Source organism: Erithacus rubecula, assembly GCF_903797595.1.
Source record: "Erithacus rubecula genome assembly, chromosome: 16".
NCBI classification, from domain to species: domain Eukaryota; kingdom Metazoa; phylum Chordata; class Aves; order Passeriformes; family Muscicapidae; genus Erithacus; species Erithacus rubecula.
The window spans coordinates 12,058,010-12,084,014 of record NC_136668.1 but is presented as its reverse complement, the minus strand read 5'-3'; the positions used below and the strand labels follow the sequence as shown (position 1 = coordinate 12,084,014).

The following is a 26,005-nucleotide window of genomic DNA, read 5'->3' as shown; positions in this document are numbered from 1 at the left end:
TTTGTGATACAATATTTTTCTTCTGTTACTGGTAATATAAGCCTGGGCATCAAAGCTCTGAACAGCCTTTAAGGTTCAAAATCTCATTTTACCAGAGAGACTTAGGCTCCCAGACACCTCATAAATTGAGTCTGTGGACTTTCACTTCTGGGATGATTGAGTGATATGGAAGCAGAAGAGAAAAATGAATAACAATGTGGGGGTAATCAAGTTTATTCACAGAGTTGTCTTGGAAATAGCAATGCTGAAGGGCCATTCCTTAAACTTTAGAGGTAGGAGCTTCCACTCAGAGGAGTGCTGAGAAAGGCAAGTGCACACCAGAGTAAAGCTGGATGGGGAGCAGCTCTGCCTGGGGGTGCTGGTGGATCTCTGCACAGGATCCAGCTGTGAGCCTGCAGGCTGAGGGAGGTGCTCATCCCACCCAGGTAAAATCTGGGTTCAGACCTGGAATAGTGCATCCAATTCTGCCCCCCAGAACTGGGAATGACAAACTGGAGCAAGTCTGGGGGGGGTCAACAAGGTGTTTGGGTGTGGAGCTCCTGCCCTCTCAGGGGTACTGAGGGAGCTGCTCTGTTTTCAGCTGGGAAAGCAAAGAGTTCAAGGGACCTCAGAGCAGCCTCTGCAACACCTGGGAGGTCTCCCCACGGTCTGACTCTGCAGCAGACCCTGATCTGAGCAGCAGGTTGGAGTGAAAACCTCTAGAGGTCCTTCCCAGGCCTCACTATCCTGTGCTCCTGTTTATGTACAGATCACTTGTTTTCCCTTCCTTCCTTCCTTCCTTCCTTCCTTCCTTCCTTCCTTCCTTTCCTTCCTTCCTTCCTTCCTTCCTTCCTTCCTTCTTTTCCTTCCTTCCTTCCTTCCTTCATCCTTCCTTCCTTCCTTCCTTCCTTCCTTCCTTCCTTCCTTCCTTCCTTCCCTTCCTTTCCTTTCCTCCTTCCTTCCTTCCTTCCTCCTTCCTTCCTTCCTCCTTCCTTCCTCCTCCTTCCTTCCTTCCTTCCTTCTCTTCCTTCCTTCTCTTCCTTCCTTCCTTCTTCCCGTCCTTCCTTCCTTCCTTCCTTCCTTCCTCCTTCCTTCCTTCCTTCCTTCCTCCTCCTCCTTCCTTCCTTCCTTCCTTCCTTCCTTCCTTCCTTCCTTCCTTCCTCCTTCCTTCCTCCTCTTCCTTCTTCCTTCCTTCCTTCCTTCCTTCCTTCCTTCCTTCCTTCCTTCTCTTCCTCCTTCCTTCCTTCCTTCCTTCCTTCCTTCCTCCTTCCTTCCTTCCTTCCTTCCTTCCCTTCCTTCCTTCCTTCCTCTCCTCCTTCCTTCCTTCCTTCCTTTCCTTCCTTCCTTCCTTCCTTCCTTCCTTCCTTCCTTCCTTCCTTCCCTTCCTTCCTTCCTTCCTTCCTTCCCTTCCTTCCTTCCCTTCCTTCCTTCCTTCCTTCCTTCCTTCCTTCCTTCCTTCCTTCCTTCCTTCCTTCCTTCCTTCCTTCCCTCCCTCCCTCCCTCCCTCCCTCCCTCCAACCAATTTTGTCCTTTTTCACTCTTAATCCTCAGTGTTTCTTTGCTCATCTTCCACCAGTTTATTATTTCAAGGTTGTTACCTGTCCTCCTCCATTTTATTTCCTTTCTTTGTCCCACCAGCTATCATTAAGCTTTTCTTGTTTCAAGCAGCATTAATCTTTAGCGATTGATCTCTAAATAGAATTGAAAAATAAAACATCAAACTACCTAGTTCTGCTTTCCTTAACTTAATCTGTTTCTGATACCATTTGAGTTTATGTTGCTACTTATTTAACTACAACTTCTTGTACTGAGAGGACAACAGCTTGACTCAGATTTGAGTCATTTCTGTCTAGTGCAGAAATTTCTTTCATTAAAGGTACAGCAGAATACGTTCAGATGTTGGTCAATACAAGATGTGTTTAGCATTTAGAACAATCACAGAAGATCAATGGAGCTCTGGGTCAGCTCAGATCTCATTGCTGATCAGGGTTTGCAAATTTGCAGATAATGAAGGTGTCTTGGCTAGGTGAAATATCTGACACTCTGGATGTTGGGCTGGTATTCAGTGAGGGGAGAGGACCAAGCCAAATTTGCACATCTGCAGTTAAGCCAGCTCTGGGGAAGAATAAAGAGAGAGGAACTGCAGCAGCTGTGGCCTTAGTGCCCCTAAGAAATTCACAGATCACAGAAAAGTTTGGGTTCATCATCTCTTCCAGCCCCAGGGACACCTTCCACTACCCCAGGTTCCTCCAAGCCCCATCCATCACCTTGGACACTTCCAGGGATGGGGCAGCCACAGATTCTCAACCTGTGCCAGTGACTCACCACCCTCACAGGGAGGAATTTCTTCCTAAACCTCCTCTCTTTCAGTTTGAAGCCATTTCCCCCTGTCCTATCATTTCTCCTATCACAAATGTCCAAACTGCACTGTTGAAATGAAGAGGGCACAAGGGCACAGCCTTCATCCCCTTGTCTGTTTGCAGGGTTTTAGTGGGAAACTCCTAAGACTCACACCCTCCTGCAGTTTCAGTGAGGGGAATAAGCTCCAGACTCCAACTGGCAGATTGATCTGAATCCTGTGCAGAACTGTCCTGATAAAGTCACTGAATCCCAAATCACAGGTCAAAGGGATGCTGAGACCATCAAACCCCACCCCAGTCCTGTGCAGGAGAGCTCTTCTCCCTGCATGGGGACTGCTCTGTTCTGTTCTCAGCTCTGGAAATCACAGATAGAATATTTTAGCTTATTTTGCAGTTTTGCCTGGGGTCATCTCCCTTGTGAGTGGGTGGTAAAGCACAAAAATGTTTTTGTGGTGTCCAGCACAATTTGAAGAAAGCTTTTTAATAAGTTGATCCAGTTTGCTTTCCATGTGTAAGGCCCATTAGGTTATTTGAAAACTATGGCAAATTATGCCTCTGGCTCATATTTTTGCATCACTGTTGTGTCTAGAGTTTTCTTTCTCTCTCTAACCTTGTAGCAGGAGACATTCAAAAGAACATTACCATCCCTTGCTGCATTTAACTTAACCAAGATATGACTCCTGGGGATAGTCTAATGTGGAAAAGAGCAGGAAGAGATCACCATGTGTCAGCATATTAATGTTGTAAATTAATGCACATCCTTCTTCATAAAAATGGTTTCTTCAATTCCAAGTCAAATAATATTGATTCTCAATGTGACACAAAGACAAGTGATCACTGTAATACAACTTAAAAAGCAGCCTGAAGAGTAGCTGAGGCAGGAGGGAATGGTAACTTGACAAGTGTTTTTGCCAAAGTGTCAGTAGAATTATTCTTTTAATGAAGATAAGAAATTTAAACATGCATAGGTAAGTAATTTAAACATGCCTTTTCTGAAATTCCAAGAGGAAAAAATGCTCTCTAATTTCTACCTTCTTAAAATGTGGTATTATTAGTAGTAATATTAGTGTTAGTGAACACTAACAGTAACTTACTAGTGTAAGTGGCTCTGAACAAAATGTTTAATGTTTCATAGAATGTAAAATAACACATCACTGCATTTCTATGGAAACGTGCATGTAGTATTCCAGTAGGAACAAAACTTTTCCAATTATCTTTGTCTTTCTTATAGCCAGGCTACCTCCACCAACCCTTTAAGAAGGAAATGTTCAGAAGAGATTCTCTCAATATTTCTCTTAGTGGTAGATTTATACATGATACGTGCTTGTAAATTCCATGTGCCCCATTTATCAATCAAACTGATGGATTCAGTTGTCCTATAACAAATTCCTGACTGTCTACCACCTCCAGTAGCACAATAGATCACTACCTTTCTTTGAATATGTTAAGATTGTCACTGTGGTTCCTTCTGTCTCACATCCAGGCACAATTCAGGCTCTAGGGTTTGGATGGCTTTTTTTTCCATTGGAGGAAAATCCTTGTCTGAACCCCAAGTGTGGAACAGAAGCCAAATGGATGTGAATTGAAAAATATCTCTGCCAAAATATCCATGTCAGGGAAGTGAGGTCTGGTTTGGGTCAGACAGCCAAGTGAGCTGGGCTCTCCTGAGAAACATCCAGCACGAGGAGAGGAGGAGGTGCAGGGGAGTGTTCATGCTGGAATGGGCACAGAGAGCCACAGAGAGGTGCTGAATCATCTGATTCTTCCTACGTAAATCCGAGTCCTGTAGCACCAGATCCCCCCTGACTCAGCCAGCCTGACTCATCCTGTACCCTGCTTGTGATTCCTACATTTCCTCTCAAGACAACCCTTTCCTCTTCCTCCACATAAACCAAGTCCCTTTGGCATGATGGGCACATTCAGTATCACAGGATTTTCTGTATCAGGGGTTTTGTTTCAGCTCTTTTTGCTGTTCCCTTGAATATCAAGTCTGAACCACATCCCTAGGTGTCACCCACTTCATCTTCAAAGCATGAGCACATACACAAAAGGCTTTCTAAAATCAAAATACATCATTCCCAGAAATTTCTGGAGTCAATGCTAACAAAGCAATCCATTGTTGAAAATGTGTCCATAGGGACCACCCCAGTGGGTAAGAGAGGAGTGGGGGGTGCCCTGGCCCTGCTTCCTCTCTGGCTCTGTTTTCAGCTGTCCTAAACATCTTCTCAAAAATGAAATCTCCTCCTAAAGCCTGATGGGAAGGGGATGGAAAAGGCTGTAAAAATCTGAGGTATAAATTCATCTCAGCTGTTTAACAAGCCTGCTGTTAAAGTTATTACCCTCTTCCTCATTTCTGAGACAATGAGGAAAATGAAGCTGCCCCATGTCATGTATCTCACCTCGTGCTGTGGCTTAGGAGAAATCCCTGCTGGAGGTTTATCTTTCCATTACTGACTAAAAAATCTGTGAAGACTCATTTGCTGCTTTTAATGACTAAAGTTAGTTAAAAATGTGTTCCACTCCTGAAGTGGCCTGTGTCTGCATTGCCTGTGTAGGATGCCAGATGCTCCAGGCAAAGAGGTGCCCTTCTTGGTATTTTATACTGTAGTCATGAAATTCACTTCTTATGTGTGTTGATTGATATCCTGGGGACTTCAGGCATCATGGAAAAGGTCTCTGTGAAGAGCCAAGGTAATTGCAAGATGATTTACAATGGAAAGGCTACTGCAGATCCAGATTTTGTTATAGCCCAGGTGCATCCTCCAGCCTTGAGGAAGAGAAAATTGACAGAATGTACCTCTGTGTTTGGTGGCCTGTTGAATTTTACACTGAAGGTACTTAGGAAAATAAGGATTCACATTCCAGCTCATGTAGGGAACATTTCAAACAAGCCTTTCAAAGGAGAAAAAAACAAGTGAAATCCATGATCTATAGTTATAGCTCAGGAATTTGTAAGGGGAATGAGGCTATACTTTTTTAGGAAATTGTGTTAATGTCCTCAGTGTAGTATAGCTTAACATTTCTTTCCATCTCTGCACACTCTTATTTGCAACTTCTTCTTTGCATTCCTCTGAGACAGAAACACTTGGTACTGCCAAGTTCTCCAAGGATTAAAACAGGGAGTTTGAATCTGCAGTTTGGAACTGTTTGTGGCCCCATGGGCAGCCCAGAAAAGTTCTGTGAAGGGAGGAGTGAACTCAGGCTCAGACAGGCTGGAGAGCAGCTCCCTCACACAGAACCTCTAAAGGCTTTTGCCCCTGCCTTCAGTATCCTCAAATTGCAGGGGAGAAACCACTGAAACAACAGAATCTGCAACAGAAATTGGAAATGAGAAAGAGCTAAGCTTCACCTGCTGAAGGTAAAAATTACTGGAGTTTCTTTCCAAAAATTCTGGCAAGCCCAGCACCATTCAGTGAAGCAGGATGATTTCCTGAAGGCATGTGCACAGTAAGAAGTGCAGCATTGAAACAAGGCTGTACAACACAACACAGCATTTTCCTGCAAACTCTGAGCAGAATCCCCTGCAGGTCTGCTGAGAGGTGCCAGCTCCAATCCTGGGTGCCAAGTGGACATGTCAATGCAGGATTGCACTGACAGAATTGATTTGTGGGGCACACCAGGGCATTCACACAGTTCTGTCACTTCCAGATCCACCACCAGAGCATACACAATGCTGGATGAGAAACCATGTAGGTAAAAAACATCCAAGAATAGCTTGTTTTTTCATGAATGCAAGTCTCCATTCCGAGATAAACAAATGTTCAGAAGGCTCCATCACAATGGCTCATCATGTCAGTGGGGCCAGGGGAGCATTTATCCACTTTCTATACTCTGGATGACTTCCACTGTCCTCTGCTTTTTTTGATTAACGTGCCAAATTTTGCAATTTTCTAATTTCTCACCAGGTACTAATGTAAAGTTAATGAGTGCCCTAACCAGGGCTTTGACAAACATGAATTCAGCCCTCCTTAAGTGTGCACTTTGTTGCTTATAGTGGATGTGACAGGGATGTGCTGCAGCACTTTACTCTGGGTTCCACCATGGAAACAAGAGACATCACCAGCATGAAACATAGTCAGTGGTCACTGGACTCCTGCACAGTGCCAAAAAAACCTGTCTGTGTTAATGTTGCCAATATTACACTGCATTAATGGAAATATTACATAACATTTGTTACATTGCTGTTGTATAAAGCTGCACAATTCCCAGGCCAGCATGCAGCACACCCTTTTCCTTTGAGTACATAAAAGGAAGCACCAATGAAGTTTGCTTTATAATGAAAAATACCAAATGCTTTAATATAACTTTCATAAGGAAAATCTGTTTTTATTTTCTGTCTCAGTTGTAAAAATAAAATATTTCCTTTCATATAGAGCCAGAGCAAATCTTTGTTTGGATACATTCTTCTATCCTTTTTGGACAGATATGATATAGAACAGAAATAAAGCTTTGAGAAATAAACTGAAATATATTTTCCACTCTCTTTGTCCTCTCCATCTGCAATACAATTGTGGTCATAGCAACATTGGTCCATGGGTTGTCTGGTTTTCTTCTCCCTCTATTCTTACAGGTTTTCAGCATCTGAGCTCAGCAGGATCAGAAGGGATTGAGAACAAGTGGAATCAGGCACAGGTGGGCCTGGCACATCCACATTTCCAGGTGACCTGATGTGTTTGTACAGCCCATTACTTTCCTCCCATGGAGATCACAGTGGGTGTTACTGCTCTTTTGACTTTTTAGTAAATGACTCAATCCTTTCAGGTTTCCTTTTCTGTGAGACTGGGTTCAAGCTGAACAGAATCTTCCACTTCAGTTTCTTTATAGAGGTTAATGTGCAAGAGGAAAAATGAAGCCAATTTGGTGACTACTTCAGAAGGTTTTGCTCACCTCAGGTATGCTGCAATATGGAGTGGAGTGACGGAATTTACTGGGGGAAGAAAAAAGAGAAATGGAAAGAAATTAAGTATTAAGAGATTATGGGGGGGTGGGGGAAGAAACAAAACAAAAGACATAAACAAAACAAACAAACAAAAACCCAATTAAAAAAAAAAAAAAAAGGAACAAAATTGAAAGTTAATCAGAGGCACAGAAAATGTTTAGTCCTGCACAAATCCTCAAATGCTTCTCTTCTGTTGTGCTCTGAAAGAGTTAATCCTGGTGCCAGCCAGGAACCCAACTAATGATTCTTCTGCTCTTACATCAGCAGCAGATCAAGATCAAATTCAACATTGTTAAAAAGCAGGGAACAGCTATAAGATGAATCCCTGATGAATGGAGCAATGGGTCAAAAGGGCACATTTGATATTCAATAACCCAATAAAACTTTTCGATCTGCTGAACAAAATACCTCTGTGCAATGCTAACAATAAATGAGTTGGGTCCTCCTGATGCAGACAGTTTATGTGTGAGATAAATTCAGCAGGTCATCACAAGAGATTTGCTTCTGCCTTTTAGTCTGGTTGTTGTGGTTCCTTCCATGTCTTTCACATTTTAAATGATTGCACAGTAATTCCACAAATGGAATGTGTCTCAAAGGGACCAACCCTTGGTCCCTCACGCACTGCTGCTATTTTGGAGGCAGACTGTGCTTATTGGAACAATCTTTTTTTCCTTGAGAGATCAAGCTAAAGGGTCAAAGAGAGTAAAGAGATACACACACAGATTGCAGATTCAAGGAGCTCCTTTCTAAAAGATGCCAGGGATGTAAAAGGTTTTCATGGTTTCAAGGAGGGGACTGGGCAGGTACTCAAAAGTAAGAGCTAATGAGAGGTTCTGGGAAGACAAATCACACACCAAGCTGACAAAAATCCCATAAATTAGCTCTCAGACCTTGCACCTTTTCAATTTCAAACAGCTCAATGTTTTCTGAATCTCAGAAAATTGTATCTACAGACTTGGAACCTTTCTTGTTTTAGAGAAGTTCAGGAAGGCACCAAGCATTCATACAGAGCAAAATGATCTATTTTGGCACAGCCATAATCCTTGCAGGAGACACTTATTTTTTGGCTCAGAAAGTATGTTTGCAGATTGCTTGTCATTTTTGAAGAAATAAGAGTTTATAGAAGTTTGTGCCCCATAGGCAATAACTATGGAATAATATTCTGTACAGAAATATTCCCAAAACAAGGCTAAGAATATAGGATTAAATTCCAGCACACTTGGGAAGTGAGAAAATATTTTGATGTCAATAAGAATTGCAATTAAAATCTTTAGTCAGATCTCAAGAGGAAGACAATTGCAGTGTTTGAAAAGGGCTGAAGAATTATATAATCCTACAAAAATGGCTACAGAAATCATTTGGCTTTGTACTGATCAAACTCTGTCTCCAAGTACTTGCTGCCATAGACAACAGAAAATAAAAATCAGCAGAGATTTGAAAAACCAAATCATGCCAGAATGTTTTGTTGTGTTTTGTTTTGTTTTGCTTTGTTTTGCTTGTGGGTCATAAGTGGATGTAGCACCACTATCATTTTGTAAAAGCTTTTTGGACTGAGTTTTGGGGGTGTTCCTGGTCTGCTTTCCCACCTCTGACATAAACCTGCAGCTGGTTTTGTATTGTGCATTTCAGATTCCCGGCTCCCTGAATCCCACTTTTGTGACTCTGTGAGTGCATCAGCCACGGGAGCTGATGCAAGTGGCTGGAACCTCTTTTCATACTCTATAATCTAATGCACTTAGCGAGCCAATGAATATGTGGGGAAGGAGGGGCTTTCTGGCTGAGGGGCTCCGTGCAGGGGAACAGCTGTTGAGCAGCAAAACCTTACCCAGAGCCAGGCAAGCACACTCATTCACATCCTCAGTGGCTCTGTGCATCCAGGGCTGGCACAGCCAGCTCAGCCCTCCTCCTCCCTCGGCAGAAAGTGAGCAAACTTGCACAGAGAAGCAGAAAGGACAACGAAGCTCAGCTGTGAAACATTTCAGGAGATCCAGCAATGGCCTGGGTCAGTAATTTCTCCTGGTTAAATCACCTCGTTCTACACGAAGAACGTCTCAGGGGCTACTTAAACAGCACTGAGGACTATTTAACCTTCCTGTGCGGGCCCAGACGGAGCCACCTGTTCCTGCCCATGGCTTTGGTGTACTCGGTGATCTTCGTTGTCGGGGTGGTCGGGAACTTCTTGGTTTGCCTCGTCATCCTCAAGCACCGCAGCATGAAGACGCCGACCAACTACTACCTGTTCAGCCTGGCGGTGTCCGACCTGCTGGTGCTGCTGCTGGGGATGCCCCTGGAAGTCTACGAGATGTGGAGCAACTACCCCTTCCTGCTGGGGCCCGTGGGCTGCTACCTGAAGACGGCCCTGCTGGAGACGGTGTGCCTGGCCTCCATCCTGAGCGTGTCGGCGCTGAGCGTCGAGCGCTACATCGCGGTGCTGCACCCGTTCCGCGCCAAGCTGGCGCGCACGCGGCGCCGCGCGCTCAGGACCATCCTGGCGCTCTGGCTGCTGGCCCTGCTCTGCGCCCTGCCCAACACGGGCACCCACGGCATCGTGCTGCAGCGCTTCCCCAACGGCACGCTGCTGCCCGGCTCCGCCACCTGCACCGTGGTGGTGCCCCTGTGGATCTACAACTGCATCGTGCAGGTCACCTCCGTGCTCTTCTATGTGCTGCCCATGGGGGTGATCAGTGTGCTGTACTATCTGATGGGGCTCAGAGTAAGTCGTGCTCCAGCTGTGCTCGGTGTTTTCTTGCCTCCTTCTTGTGTGTTCGTGTCCATGTGTGGCTTTCGAGTGAGTTCCGCGCCTTTTTGTTGTTCCCCCCAAAACAGCAAAAGTGTTTCTCAAACCACTGAAAATAGCAGATCCAACTTCTGCTCTGGTGCAACCCTGTTCTGAAATTAATATAGCTATGTTGGGGAATAATACACCCTAATCTTACAAAAACTTGCCATCACTGCTGCTCACATCTGAACGTTAATGAATCACCCAAGTCTAGATTGATTCCAGCCTCTCAGAGATTTACACCTTTGCAGTAGGGACTAGAAAGAAACAGACCAAAAGGAAAATGTGAAAAGAATAAAAAGAAGATGGCTAGTGATTGAATCTTGTGTATTATTTGTTTTCCCTTTTCTTGTGACTGTAGAATTTCCATTGCATTACTTTCTTCTTTTCCTTGCTTGGAGCTGGTGGTAATATCCACTTGTTAAAACTCACAAAGCTCATAAATTCAAATATTACCTTATTGCTGCAGCTAGCAAATTCAGCAATCATTTCTTTATATAACTACAGCCTTGTTTCACCAGGCTACCTTAGAGCTTACATTCATTCTCTCTTCAGAAACTGAGACTACTTTTGACAAATATCCATCATGTAAATGTGTGGATAACACAATCAGGATCACAGTGTTATAAAACCACGTAGCACAACACTGAAATGCATGCTAATCACAGTGACTTGATTACCACTTTCTTCTCCTAAGTTACAGACATTTAGACAATCTAAATCCCATTTTATCGCACTGAATGTAGCTTAAAGTTTACAAAGATGTGTCTGATCCCATAGCAAGAAAGGGAAACAAATGAACTTATTAAATAATATGCAAGAAACTCAACCAAGTCTCTGCTGGTATATATATATCATTTTGTTGTGCTGGCTGATATTTACTGTTACCTGAAATTATACAGAAGCAATTTTTACTTACCAAGGTAAAAACATGGATTTTCTGTCAAAAATCCACAGCACAGAGCAGATCATTGAGGCAGTGAATGGGTTAAACTATCCCCAATCCCTGCAGGCTCTTGAGGGGTCTTTACATAGTTTCAATTAATATTTTGCAAAATAAGACCTGAAGGGAATGAAAGGTAATGAAAACAGAATTGTTACAAAAAGAAAAAGAGAAATCCCTGAATTTATAAAAGGAAGACTTGAAGGTTGCAATAACTTCTATTTGCAGCAGCAGATTCTCCTGTACCCCATCCCAAAAGAGAAGCTCAGTCCCAGATGAGGGCTGATCCCCCATGACTTCTGTAAATGCACACATTTGTTCGAGCTGTCTTTCCTAAAGACAGTAATGTTCACTGTTTGTGCCTCTGTTTTTCTGTATATCCAGCTCAGACTTCCAGATTTTAACAGGATCCATCCTGGCTGGATCTGCATTATCTCCAAGCTGCACTGAGCAAGATGCTTTCATTTCTTCAACAGAAGTGATAGAAGAATGATGTATATATATAATTTTCCAAGAGAAGACACTTTTTACCTACTCACAGAGGAGGAAATCTGTGAGACTTTTGCAGCACCCTGCAGCTTCTTGAGTGCCATGTATCACAGAATGTGGTGGAAAAGCTCAGGGTTGATCCAAAGGTTGAACAACAGTAAAAATTCAGCAAACAGAGATGTAACCTTTTCATACCCATGCTTTGTAGAAAGGGCATTTCCTCACCAGTTTCTCCCTCAAGCTCTGCCAGTGTTGGACAGTCTCAGGATGCAGTGCAGATGGGGAAGGTGACCTGCCAAGCAGCCATGAGAAGGCAGCAAACATGGGCTGAGTTAATTTATAATTTACTTCCTTGAAAAATGTAAAAATACGTTTGTCTTTTTCACTGGGAAATGGTTGCTTTCCTCATTATCTACTTGGGTATAATTTTGAGGCTTGGTGGTTTAATATTGCAATGTCATGGTCAATTGGTCGTTCCAGCAGCAGTGTAAAAAAGAGAACACTGATCATTGCCCTGTAAACTCATTAGGCTTGATTGTGGAAGCTTCCTGCTGCCTCTTTCATGGGCTTCCCATCACAGATACCTTTAGGATAAATCCCTAAATCATCCAGACTCTTCAAACCCAGTCCAGCTGTTGAGCTGATTGCAACACACCAAAGATCTGAGGAGGGAGAGGAGAGGGACAAGAAGAGAACATTGGGCAGCAGCTGCTCGTGGAAGCTCATCCCTGGGACACTGATTGAGATGGGATGGGATTGCTTGAGAAGTCTGCATCACAGCAGGGTTCACTGCAAGGTCTCTACCCATTTTTTACAAACAGATTGCTCAAAGTACACAGGAGAGGTGCTGATCACTGCTTGTCTAAAAGTCATACTGTGTCTAACAAGGGTTTCTGACAGCATTGGCTGGATGATTCTTCTCCCAAGGTTCCAGCTCTTCTCTTAGTCACTCATCCCCTCAGTAACTGGCAATAATAATAATAATAATAAATAATAATTTGGACATAGTGGCAATTTAACTTTGAGTGTCTTTGAAAATACAACTTATTCTTGCCAATGCATATCTGGTCCGGATTTTATCATCAAAATCTATTTCTCCCCCCAAATGTCCAACTGTTAGACACCCAGAATCATCTGTGGATGGTGACTGCCTTTGGCTAATTTCTGCAGAGCCCAGCACAGCTCCTCCAGAGTCTGTCCCTTTCCATGGAGGTTGTTCAGAGTCCTGTCCCACTGACTGGTTCTCCTTTGCCATGGGGTGAGCTGGGGGCACACCCACACTGCAGAGCAAACCTCAAAACAGGCAGGACTGCAATCTTTAGCAGAAGCCTTGTGGAGTTTAAATATCAATTTTTCCATCAGCTGGAGAGAAACTTTGATCACCACTAGTGTCAGACAGGCCAAGGAGTTTACAGAAAACAGTTCTGCTTTTGCAGATTACAGAAAACAGATTTTCTTTGGCAGAGTGGCCTCACTGTGTTTGTCTGGGGATAGGTGAGACCCTAATTTCACTCAGCCTTTTGATTTCTGGGGTGAAATCCAATTTTCAGCTTCTTGCTCCAGTCACTTTTAATTCTCTTGCAGTGAAAGGGTAGCATTCTTCTCAAACCTACACAACCTCATACATCACAGTGGTGTAAAAGTAACCAGGACCTTGGCTGGGGTTCTACCCCTCTCAAACCATTGGTGTTAACTCAAGTTACAACCATGGACTCATTTATTTATTATTTTTTCCCTCCCTGTTTGTAACGTTTCATTGTTTTGTTAAACTGCAGATGCTGAGTTGTTCTTACCTGTTACACCTTCATCACTTGAGGCTAAAGAGGAGACTTACAGCATCATCAAAATGACAGATGGAAGGGGAAAAATAAAGATATATGTGTCTCTGGTTTATTACAGCATCAGCACACTGTACTCTGAGGCTTTGGAATATGCCTGGAATAGATTACTGTTGAGACTGAAAACCACTGAAGGGAATCCAGGGGTTTTAATAAATCTGATAATTTATCAGTAGATGTGCTACAAATCAACTGAGTCCTTTCCTTAAGCAACTGTGGCTGTGCCTAAAAGTTGCAAGGGGAATAATGTAAAATATGAGAGATCGAATTGCATTATAATTTACTATAATTCCATTTACTTGTTTTTTCCTTTTATAAATAGAATAAAGAGAACATTGAAAGAAGGGTTCATTTCATCATCCTTACAGAAAAGTATTATTAATCAGAAGTCAGAAAGCAAAGTCACAGTGTAAAAGGCAAAAGCAAATGGCACAACTAGCATGTCTTCACAAAGTTTTTACAAATCCAAAATGATTTTCCCTCATTCCTGATATCATCTCATATATAATTAAGTTTTGGTTCCAGTTTCTCTAACTGAAAACAGACAAAGCTGTTGGCTAATCAGGAGCAGAAAGCTGGGACCAAATATGGACTTTCCAGACATGATTTCTTTGGTATTCAAATCAATTGTCCTGTTTATGTAAACCTGATCTGTTCATGACCAAAGCACCAGTCTTCTCATCATAAACATACTGGGGACAGATTCCAGGGATGATCAGACTGCTGCTCTTTATGCCCATTTTTTTAAGTCCAGAAGAAATTACTGCAGAAAAACCTCTCCTTGTTGTGCCTGAGCAGTGTGTGGCTAAATCTGTGTATCATGCAAGGCAGAATTTCTGGGCTTTGTTGATGAGATGGGTTAAATATCAACTACTCCCAACACTCAGGACATGAAACAAATTCCCTTGAATTCTACAGGATTTTTTCCAGTGATTACAGCTGTGTTGTACCCAGGCCTCTCTGGGTATTTTTTGGATCATTGGTTTGTGCTTAATTGTGGGGAACACTTTTAGGAAGATGAAAAAATGAGCAATATTTTGCTAGAAGAGAAAATAATGCCTAGTAAAATACTGTTGAAATGGAACATAAACTGTGAACCAAATACTGACTCATTGAGAAAAGGTAAGTGGGGAAGTGAAATACAAATTTGCTATAAATATGCAGGTTCATATGCATAAAATCTGCAGATTGTTTTAAACCTTCCATGTTTTTCTAGGCAAAAACTGAAATTTAAATGCAGGTGTGGGTTTTTTTCAGTGAGTCCCAAGTGGCCCCAAATTTTGCTTTCTCAAGCTACAACTATCAAAATATCAAACAGGGCAGGGATCTGTTCTCTTGTCTAAGCTGTCCTTTGGTTTCCCTCCTTGTGCCAGTTGAAAGGAGACGAGTCTTTGGAAGTGGAGGAAATGGCTGTGAATGTTCAGAGGCCATCCAGGAAATCAGTCACCAAGATGCTGTGTAAGTAATGACTCCTATGTTTTATTTACCACGAGCAGGAGTGTGACCAGATCCTGAAGGGCATTGAGCAAGTACATTGGATACAAGAGTTATGGGATGAGTAGCTGTCACATAAAAAAAAGCCTCATTGCTGTTTTATCTGGACTTGCAGGAGTGAAGCATCAGAGGTAGCTACCAAAAGACTCAGAAAGTAAATTTTCCTCCCCATCACAAGAGGAGGTTGAGCAAAACTTTGTGGCAGATGCTTGGATGGCAATCTTCCAACATCCCTCATTCTAAACTAGCTCTTGTAGCTCTGCAGAGAGGATCCCCTTTTTTCAGAGTGCAAATAATCTATTTTATACATTTTTACAGAATGTACATCTGTTTTGCATTACATCAAGCTGTACTTTGGAGCCAGCCTGGTTTTCAGAGCCTGGAATGGGTTTGGCCTCCATATATACCCCAATATTGCCTGACTGTTTCCTGCTCTATTTGAATGTCACTGTGTGCATGAATTGGGTTATCCAATACAGGAATTAGTGGAAAGATTGTTCTTTCACATGGTAATGGTAAGACAGAAAGGATGAAAAATATTTTGAAATCATTAATATAATTTATGTATTAAGTCTTCCATCCAGCTTTCTGAACTCTCTGCTCAGAGGGCTGGTGGATCATATCCTCCCATTTCTGACCTACTTTTCTTCTCCCTTTTCTCCACACCAGTTGTCCTCGTGATAGTTTTTGCCATCTGCTGGGCTCCATTCCACATAGACCGACTTTTCTTCAGCTTTGTTGTGGAATGGACTGAGCCTTTAGCCAATACCTTCAACTTAATTCATGTGGTGTCAGGTAAAGCTTTCCTCTTCCACTTCCACAAGGACTGGCAAAAAAGAAAAGTATTTGTGAGTGGTTTTACTTAGAATGTGTAGTCATTTATTTTGTAAGGGACACGAGACTTGTGTGCAAAACCTTGAGGTTTGGTGAGCAGTGATGAGAACAGTGCCTGAATAAAAACTGCAGGCAGGTTTCTGAAGCTTTCAAGATCTGGACATGTCAAATTCACAAAGAATAGAAGGGAAAAAAAAGGGATATCATGCATCATTACTAGCTGCTTTTAATTCTCAGGAATATTCAGAAGTCAAGACTGCTGTCATTCAGCTGCCTTTAAGAAATACACAGGAGCAGGCAGAATCCTCCACAGGCTCTCTGGGCCAAATAGAAACCTCACCCAATGCAAGAGCCTTACATACTGCTCAGACCTGGGTGATGAAACCAAATCTTTATGGCCTTGCCGACTATAAAATTAAGGGCTTTTCAAAGAGGAATCTTATTTTCAGTCTGCCATGGGAAAACACTGGATGTGGTCATTAGGCAGCTCAGACAATTCCAATCCTGTGCCATTGTCCTGGTGAGTTGTAGGAAATGAGCTTCCCCTGGCTGGAAGTTATCCTCTCTCAGCTTTGATGGGCACCAGCTGTGCAAGCCCTGCTGTGGGCTGAGGGCAGTGCTGGAGGCAGGTCAGGGCAGCTCAAAGGAGAGCTGGTTCCTGAACAGCTGGAGAGACTGAGCTCCAATTAACATTCTCTCCCACTTTCCTTTCACTGCAATGAGAGCTGAGCTAACCTTGGTGAGACATCCTCTGCCTGTGCCAGGAAGGAGCAGAGCTTCCACTGCTGTCTCCATCCTTGCACCAATCCTGGTGGAGCTGTAAAGCCAATAAATAGATTTTCCTCTTCTGAGATGGGTACACACACAAATGAATGTCTCTTTCTTCCCCCACCCTTGTTCTCCCAGGTGTTTTCTTTTACCTGAGCTCTGCCACAAACCCCATCATTTACAACCTGCTGTCCCAGCGTTTCAGGATGGCTTTCCTCAGTGTGATTGCTCCTTGCTGCAAGCACTGTGCCCGTAAACATTCCCCTTGCAAGATTTCATCCCAGAAGAGCATGTTTGTGATCCAGAATCACAATCTCATGGACTCTGCTGAGAACACGAGTCTCCCTGGCACACACAGGGCATCTGTCAGCAGCTCTCAGCTCTCCACTGGCCTGTGACTTCCCAGGTTGTGATCCAGGTGAGACAGAAGGTTAAGGAAATTGCTTTAAGAAACTAAAGCAGAAGAAAACTTCCTAAAAGACTGATTTCAGCAGGAATTGCTCAGGAGGTGTCCCACTGAATGAATGAGGGAGGAGAGTGTATTTAGGATGAGTTAGGGAAGCACTCTATTAGCCCCCAAGCTAATGGGATGGCTGGAAATCTGCTTTTGCTCACTGGAAGCTGTGCCAGCAAAGAGCTGCTTTAAAAGGTGAGAGACACTCCCTGTGTTGCCAGGATGGGAGAGAAAATCAGCTTAGCCAAGTCTTACCAAGCATCTTATTGTGCAGCAACTGAAACATCAGTTTTCACTTATTTTAAAACAGGACAACTTTTTGCATAAGCCCTCCTACTCACTTCTAGCTTCAGGTAAGCCAGTTCCACTTCTCTCTGCTACAACCTTCTTGAGATGTGCCTGCTGCAAACCTCTCCTGTCAACACTAGCAAACAGGCAAGAGGGAGAGCAGGGCTGATAAACACCAGCTACCAGCAACAGCTATTTCTGCACCAGAAGAACCAGGGACCCAACAACTGTAAAATAAAAGTAAAGTGAAATTTTCCTTTCTGAGCTTCTTATAATTTCTTCAACTTCACATATTTGTGTGTTGTCTCCAGCAGTGAAGCCCTGTGGTTGTGCTTCTGCAGACTTCACTCCTCCTGTACCAGGTGGATTGCAGAAATCAGAGATCTACAGGACTAGCAATCACCAGGGAGGAGCCTGGACAGACCTTATACAAGGACAATAAAAAGGGGAGTTTTGCAGTGATGTTGCATCTACTAAATGCAGTTTTTGCCACAAAGCACAATACAAGGTCTGACAAACTTTCCTGCATCCCAGTAGTGCAAACAGATCCTGAAGGCAACACTCATACCCAAGCTGATAAATTCCTGGGCTCTGAAGGACCCTGTAGAATTTTGCCAAGGGTGTTCAGGGAGGGTCCATTATGTGATAAAGAATTTTTTAAAACTCTGTCTCACACATTTCAAGGCCTGTTGATTGTGTTTGAGGGCAATGCCTCCCGTGTGCATCCTGACACAGGGCTGGGTTTAGTCCCACGCTGGGCTCAGCCTTGGCACACATTGCCACAGAGAATCATCCCATCAGTGCCACCAGGGCACTGCAGCTCCTTGCACAGCCAGGGAACACAGAGTTATCACAGCAAATGTGTGCACAAAGACATTTTCCATTCTGGTCACTGGGGATCCAGACATTTCCTAGCCAAGGAGGTTTGCACTCCTGCTTACCACACTCTTCTTCTTTGTTTGCCCCAAAGTTTTCTGTTTAATTCTCACTGTGGGACTCTGAGGTGGGAGCCTCATGGCAGCTGGACAGTCCCCTTTTCCTGGAGCATAAGGGGAATATTCCCAGACCCTTTTACCACTTGCAGTCTTGAGAAACACACCTTGGAGAGGGGAAGAGGCCCGTGGAGAAAAAGGCCATTCCTGCTCCCTCAAGACACAGCTGAAATGCTTTGCCACCCCCAAGTGGACACTTGCATTTTACCAGTGACATTTACAGTTCTAAGCAGGAATTTTGCATTATTTTTCCCTCTGCCAGAGATCACAGAGTGCTTTCCCTCTGGACAGACCATGGCAGTGGTGCCTTTGTTCCTGTGGGCTGCCCAGGTCCCTGTTCTGCCTGTCATTGCTCTGAGCTCTGTGATCCCACCTGGGCAGTGGCTGTGCTGGATTTCCTCCCTCACCCTGTGCCTTCCTTGGGCAGCATCACCTGGTTCTGAATTAACTTATTTTCTTGCCCTAAAAGCAGTTTATATCACATTTAATATGTTGTTAGTCAAAAGTAGTGATACACCTAAGTAAAAACTCCTGAGCTTTTTTGGCCAAGTATCAAAATCAAAGCTGAAAACATTTGGTCTTGCACCAAACCAAACCTTCTAGAAAGTGTTATTGGGAGAGACATGTCAAAACTCCTATGAATTCTGCTGAAAATCAAATAAATGCACTGAAAAAATGTGGACTAACTGGAGACTCCAAGTTAAGTTCCCTGTGACTGCACAGCTCGATACCCCCTCACTCCTGAGGGGGGATCTCTAGAAAATAATTGATGCACTTTGTCCCTAAATGTAGTCAATGTCCACGGGAGACTTTTCTTCCCAAAAGGTCAGTGCTTGAGTTATTTATCACTCTGCTCTGATATTTACCTCCTGCATTTTGAAAGCTGGATTCAAAGATGAAAAAAAAACAGGAAGATGGATAGAGATGTCATGAAAACTGATGCTATTTCTTTATTTATACATTAAGGATCTTTCATAGCCAAGTGCTGAAAAATGTTGGCAACTGACTGAGAAAACTTCTGTTGCACAAAAATGGAGAGCAACTCTTTTTTCCCAGAAGTGGTCTGGTGTGATAAAACTGTATTTATTTGAAATCAAGCGTGACTTCAGAGACAGAACTGTCTATTGATTTATTTCTCTGTTTCTGTTTCCCTCTGGGAAATGTGTAAATGTGTGAGCAGAAAGTGTGGAGAGCTGGGGCAGTGCTCCAGCACAGTGAACAAAACATGGAGAGTTTAAAATGTGCTACAGGGAAGCTCTCAAAGGGGAGAAGAATTGTGTTCAGTGCCAGTGAGTGATGCTCAGATCTAACACCAGGTTCAGTTGGAATAAACACCATGAGCAGCAGGTGAACAGCTCTGTTAAGTTTATATGAAGAGGTTTTGAACACCACTGTGCTTTGAAGTGTTTAAACTACAGCTTATCAGTAAAACTAAATGTACATTTCAGCTGCAGAGATGGTTACCTGTATCTGTATGTAACATGAAAATAAAGATACTGAACTCTGTCTACCTAAGCCTGGTCCATGCTCCAGAAATCCTCGTGCTTCTTGTTGCTCCCTCTGATTTCATGTGAGCAGCAGAAGATGGACATTCCCCAAATGATCAGCCAGCACCAAGTGCAGGACACTTAGGACTCAGTACAAGTCACAGTACTTTAAAAAGAAAAAAAATTCAGCTGGTATATTTGCACAAATCCCCACAGACCTGGTGGCATCCAAGAATTCTGCAAAGCTGCTCCTACAGGGGAGGAGGTTAAAAACTGGGCAGCACAGATGTCACAGCCAGGAGAGGGTCCCAAAGCAAGAACTGCTCCTTCCCAGCCTGTGGAACAGCCAGGTCTGCTCTCCCTCTCTGTTTTCCCACAATTGTCTCATTTCCTCTGCTTTCCTTATGACACTTATTAATATTTTCCCCACTGAGGTTTCTTTTTCTACAAACTAGCAAATTGCTGAGCTGTGGCATTTATATATCAAATGGATATTAATGTAAGGAGAAATATGATAATGAAAGCAGAATGAACAAGAAATCAGACAAGCTTTTGCAAGGATTAAAATTTGAGTTTAGAATTCGGTCCAAGTCAGTGCAATGATGGCAAATGTCCTTCAGAGTGAGCTGAGGGTTAAAGTTTGCAAACAAAATGCAGAAAATTGCCCAGTCTGGGCCCTGCAGGTTTCCTCACCTGGGAAAAACACACTTCTGAGATTGTCAGGGCAGATCACCATGCACCAAAAAGACAGTGAACATCTTGTGCACGATTCCCTGGCTCTGAAAAAGGAATTTGCCTTGTACAAAATGAACCATAATGTAAGAACCTCTCCAGGAGAGTCAAGGGTTGTTGTTTTTCTTCCACATTTCTTTCCATTTACATTCTGGGTAGCCAAGAGCCTGCCTTGGTCATACCCAGAAAGAGCTAAGTTCATTTGCTACCAGCAGAGGAAGACTTTCTTTTACTGTCTAGACTTTGTGAAACTCTGAAAAATAGCTGATGTTTCAAAGGCAAATTATCTTAAATCCACTTAATTTTTAAAGAAGGATTAATTTTAGGTGGATGGGAGCTGTTGGAATAATTTGCTTCCCACTAGGATAGCAAATTCAATAAAATAATGAAGTTCTTATTGTAAAACCCCAAATAACTTTTTTCTTGCATCCTCAGCTTACAGTACTTTATGAATTGTAACAATTTCCTTCTCAGAAGAACAGGCTTTTGTTTGATTTTTTGGTTAGATGTGGGTTTTCCAGAGGACCCTTTGACTCAGATGTCTCCAACATGATCTCCATCAGAAGAAAACTGTATTCCTTTTTCTAGCCAAATGAGGGGGGGAAAGCTGTACTAAAAACAATATTTCTGACCTACTTTAGTCATCTGCTTGAGGTGTTTTACAGGTATTTTTATGCATTCCTTCTGCAGCTGAAAAACACAGCCAGGCAACAAGGCACGAGTGACCTTGCAGTGCTGAGTGCTCTTTGTGCAGAGCAGGTCAGTTTATCAGACCTGTTCAATTTGTTTCATTTCTTCAGAGCCCAAGAGATTCCACTAGAAACTACTCACTAGGAAAATCATGCTCCACATGAGCAAAGCAAATGGCTCACAGCTAAATCCCCACTGAACATGGGAGAGCAGCATCCAGGGGCTCACCTGCCACTCTGTTCAGTGATCTGGGGCTGCTGCCTTGGGACACCTGGCTACAAGCAAAAGGCAGAGAAATTCCAACAAAGCTCCAGCACATGCAGAATTTACAGTGTTTGTTTGCAGCTTTTCAATTTTTTCTTTCCTTTGCTTCTGCAGGAGATGACAAGGGCAGGAAAGAGATCTGTCCTGCCAGAAACACCTACCTGAACTCAATGGAAAGTCTCCAAAATGAAGTTTTTTCATGCTGCTGTTGACTGCAGTGCAGGTGGGTTGGGCAGCACAGAGCATCTGCAGCAAAAAAAAACTACAAGAGTCACAGTTTAAAGAGTCACAGTTTAAAGAGTCACAGTGTAAAGAGTCACAGTTTAAAGGGTCACAGTTTAAAGGGTCACAGTTTTGGGAAGCAGAAGACCTCATCACACTGTGAGGAAGGAAAGCAACACAAGAACCTGGAAATATATTTACCCATGTTTATTTAACCATGTACACACTGGGGCTTGTTAGCTGGCTTGGTGTCAGGGAAATCCTGCATGAAAAGGGTTTTTTTGAGAGTGAACAAACCTGGTTAGCACCACAAAAGAGCTTCCCCTAAGCCCTGCAGCACTGCTTCCTCCCAGCTCAGGTTCCTGCTCCTGCAGAAAACAAAGCACAGAAACAGCAGCAGGTATTAATTTCCATTTCAGTAGCACTGGCAGGAGCTGAGACACAGGCAGCACACTCTTAGCTTAAAATGATGCAAGCCAGCTCTTGTTCCTGTGTGTAACAAAGGCCCAGATCATCTGCTTTGGTTCTGAATCCCAGACCCAAGACAAGGGGCTGAGTCATGTGGAGCTGGCTCTCTGTGCTTATAACACTGAATAGTCCCAAAGCTGGGGCTCACACAGCCCAGCAAATCCCAGCAGAGCCACTGCCCTGCTCCAGGAGGCAGCAGGGACTGCCAGACACGATTCAGCCCCAGTACAGCCCAGCTCTCCTGTGTCTCTTGCATTAACAGCAAGGAACACTCATAAAAGTGTCAGTCTCAGTTTGGTCCCTTCGTCTCATTTCACTCCCTATCCTCCCTCCCAGGAGGAACAGCTATATTGAAAATCATCTCTTTCCCCCCATCCATCCAGTCTTTTTGCTGCTAAGAAATTCCACTGAGAATTGAGTCTTTTCTCTGCAACTTTATTTGCCAGCTGTAGGGTTTTCACACCGTTATTTGTATTCCAGTCCCGATTTCAATTACCTGGCTAACCTTTTCAATTTTCACAGAGAGTGAGAATCAGAAAACAGCAGGTCCTTTATTACAGCTCACACTGGCAGGGAATTCTTTTCCCCCCTTCCCTCCCCCATGTTTGCAGGAAAGCTCTGTCAAATTCAAACAAACTCATTGATAATAACTTGTCTATTTGCTCATGCTTTGCAGGCTGTTAAATATTCTGGTCCTTTCTGTGGACCTCTCTTCCATTCTCCTTTTGGCTTGAACATATTATATTTTACACCATTCCTAAAAGCCAAGGAGAAGCAATCTTAAGCCTTCACTGTGGTGCTTGACTCCAGAGGGAATTCTCAGCAGGGTCAAGCACTGGAGAAGTTAAAAGCCTTGTGCTTTGAGAGGGGCTGATGCTGATCTTTGATGAGCAGGACAGGGTGATGGCCTGTTCTTATGTCCATATCTCAGAGCACTTCCCAGTGGAGGCTCAGGGCTTTGGGGGTTTCCCTCAAACAAGGGTGAGCCAGGCACAGTCACCACTCTGCTGAGCCCAAAGCCACTGCTCTGCCACTGCACTGGACTGGCCACAGCTGTCACCCTTTTTGCCTTTCTCAATTCTCCAAGTCACCCCTCCTCTCACCTCCATTATTATTCTGAATTCTTGATCTAGCAGTCACTTCCATGCCTTTGCTCTGTCTGCCCCATCACTCAGCCATCCACATCCTAGGAATGGTTTATTTGACTGGGAAGGGGAGAGGATTTAATGCAAAAGACCTGCTCCTTAGCAACACCTCACCATCTTTCTTCTTTTGTTATTTCCAGCTCATTATCTTTCCCCATGTTCAACTCCAAATTAACTTAATTACAGACAGATTTCATATCTCTCTGAACCAGAAGGGGCACTTGTAAAACATCCCTCCAGTCAATAGTAAATGAGGGCCTTGGCCTATGCTAAGCAGGTTTTGGGAAAGGCAGCTCAGCTGTGCCTGCCCTGCTCCCCCCAGAGACCTCTCCCAGTTGCTCCCAGCTCCTGCTGCTCCTTTTCATCTCTCCATTTTGCAGCCTGCCCAAGCTCACCACAACCCCCGAGCTGCACAATAACATCAGTGTAAATCACCAGTGAATGCTTCTCTCCTGCAGATGCCAAGGGCACTGCAACCTTTGCACCTCTCCTTTCCACATTCTGACAGGGGTAAAGTGCCTCAGTTCAAAGTCTGTGATTGGGATCTGGCCTGAGTACAAATCTGAGCTGAATCTGAGCCTTATTGAGCCTGAATATCAGATGTACTCAGTGCAGGATGAGCTCTGATTGGAGAGGTCAAAGATCTCTCTTGGTTAATGCAGTTCTGAGTGCCCAAAAGTCATACACCAACCACAGCTTTCTCCTTGAAAATCCCCCCAGAGGTAAAAACACAACTGAACTAGATCCAGGGCAGCCCCTCACACCATATCTTGTCCTCCCTCTGTGATGCCAGGTTTTCTTTGGAAATCAGGATCCACCAAGTGACTCCTCACTGGAAGAAGCTGGGTGCTGCACTAAGCATGCACCAATGATATTGAGGGCACATGAAACACAAGGAAACCCTCACAAAGATATAGGGGAACCAAACTCTCACCAGCAATAAAAAGGGAAGGCTCTGTGTCAGTTTTAGAGGAATCAGAGAGCTGTAATTCTACCATTGGGAGGGGATGTTTGATTTCTGGAAAGGGAGGAAACCCTGAGTCATGATGCAGGTGGTTCCTCCTCACTCAGGTGAGTATTTCCTCTCAGCAGCTTCCCACCCTGGAAAGCAGAAACACAGGTTTTAAACTGGATGAGTTTCCCCCCTCACCCTGCAGAGGAGCTGCAAATCATGCAGCATCCTGGGGTTAAGGACCTCATACACAGGCAGAAGAATTTTGTTTGCATAATGAAATTCACTCTGCCCCAAAAGTTTCAGATTCTTCCCTTTCTGTTTTGCCCCTTTCTGTCTCACCACTTTGGTCTGCAGGGAGAGAAGCCATAGCTAGGATATTTCCTTCCTATTTCTTGAGAGCATTTTCAGAATTTCCCACCTCTGTTGAACCATGTCACATTTACCAGCTCAGCAGGAGACTGTCCCCCACATCTGTGTTTATGCTGGGAAGCTCTGAGGAAGGCAGGGAGCAAATATCTGCCCTGAAAACTGAATGTGTGGCCTCTAAAGAGCATTTGTACACATCTTCCCCAGATTCACAGCCCAACCACCCTGGCAGAGCCACTGGAGGTCAGTCTTGTGCCATGGAAACCTGTGGGACTGAGCATGGGGTGACCTGGTTCCCAGAAGATGCATTTGTGGTACACAGGACACCCCAAGAGGAAACCTGCTCCAGCTCCCCTGGTGTTGATTTATGATGCAGACATTCTTCATGTTTCCATTTCTTTTCGTCTCAAAAACTACTCAGTGGTCTGGATAAGCTCAGCAGAAGATTCAGGTGTGTGCAGTCACAGAAAGCCAGGCTGCTCCTCAGGTCCCAGCCAGAGCTAACACCTGATCCAAACTCACTTGGAAAATACACTTGTTCTGGGACAATTCTCAGTCCTTTGTTTCACAGGGCATGGCAGAATTATTATATACAAAGTGCAAGCTCTGGATGAGAAATCAGGATGTTGATTCATGACCAAAACAAGTACAAGCTCAGATATAGTTAATTCAGAGACATATTCCTTGTCAGTGCCTATAATAAAGCATTCCTACAGAGAATAACATTCAAAGAGTCACTTCCTCCTTCCATAAGACCCTCCAAGAAGGGCTCAATAGATATTTAATTGGAAACAAAAATTTTCAGCTAAACATTTTGGTAAAACAGATTATCTGTGCTTCTGCTACAGGATCCCACAGGTGCCAGTGCAAACCCAGCTCTGGCTGTGCCAGGTGAAGTCAGCTCTTGGTAACTCTTATGCCTGTAGAAAAAATATTCATCAGTATGCTCTGACTAGAAAATGGAGGCTCAGTTGAGATATACTCAAGTTACAGTCCTTATTTTACCTTCAGTGACTTTATTTTTCTCTCTAGATCAAGGATGGCAGAGCTGTTCCCTGCCCTGTCTCCAGTCAGGCCACATCTGGAGTGCAGGATACATCATCCACACTCATTCACTGAATCTCAAGGCTGAAATGAGAGCCAGCATTGCACAAACCCTCTGCTTGCCCCTGCTACAAACAGCCTTAAGCACAGACTCCTTCTCTGCTGTAACAATTAAAGAGCTATTCCTTTTCTCCTCTTTTTCTAGCGCAGCTATAGAAATATTGATCTCCACAACTGGCTTCTTTCCTGTGAATGATCAGTTACCCCTTGGTGTTAAACAAACTGCAATTATGCATTTTAAATAACCAGAGAATCACGAGGGTCCAGGCACCCTCTGCTCTCTCACCTCTTATTCTCATTTGCATTCCTTCTGCATGGCCTTGGGCATTCCTTCCAGGGGGTGAAAAGCAGCATCCATCCCTCTGTCCCACACTCCCCTCCTGCCTCAAGGAACAGCAAAGCTCTTCCTGAACCC

General features: G+C 43.7%; 1 protein-coding gene and 1 long non-coding RNA gene across 2 annotated transcripts; one reads left to right on the top strand and one right to left on the bottom strand.

The window, feature by feature from the left end:
- Positions 1-6,632: 6,632 nt before the first annotated feature.
- LOC306808976 lies at positions 6,633-9,727 on the bottom strand. Its single transcript, XR_013776138.1, has 2 exons — positions 9,626-9,727; positions 6,633-7,266 (listed from the first exon to the last, which is right to left on the bottom strand). It is a non-coding gene; the product is annotated as an uncharacterized lncRNA (long non-coding RNA).
- Positions 9,255-17,581, top strand: NMUR2 (neuromedin U receptor 2). The gene is made up of 4 exons (XM_079320028.1): positions 9,255-9,991; positions 14,701-14,785; positions 15,491-15,616; positions 16,562-17,581. The coding sequence occupies exons 1-4, from the start codon at positions 9,272-9,274 to the stop codon at positions 16,819-16,821; spliced, it is 1,191 nt and encodes a 396-aa protein (XP_079176154.1). The 5' UTR covers positions 9,255-9,271; the 3' UTR covers positions 16,822-17,581.
- The last annotated feature ends 8,424 nt before the right edge of the window (positions 17,582-26,005 follow it).

Bases quoted from the DNA above. Each gene is read 5' to 3' on its own strand.
- NMUR2 (XM_079320028.1), top strand. From the start codon at position 9,272: ATGGCCTGGGTCAGTAATTTCTCCTGGTTAAATCACCTCGTTCTACAC. The intron at 9,992-14,700 runs GTAAGTCGTGCT...TCCTTGTGCCAG, and splicing joins ACTATCTGATGGGGCTCAGA to TTGAAAGGAGACGAGTCTTT. The intron at 15,617-16,561 runs GTAAAGCTTTCC...TTGTTCTCCCAG, and splicing joins CTTAATTCATGTGGTGTCAG to GTGTTTTCTTTTACCTGAGC.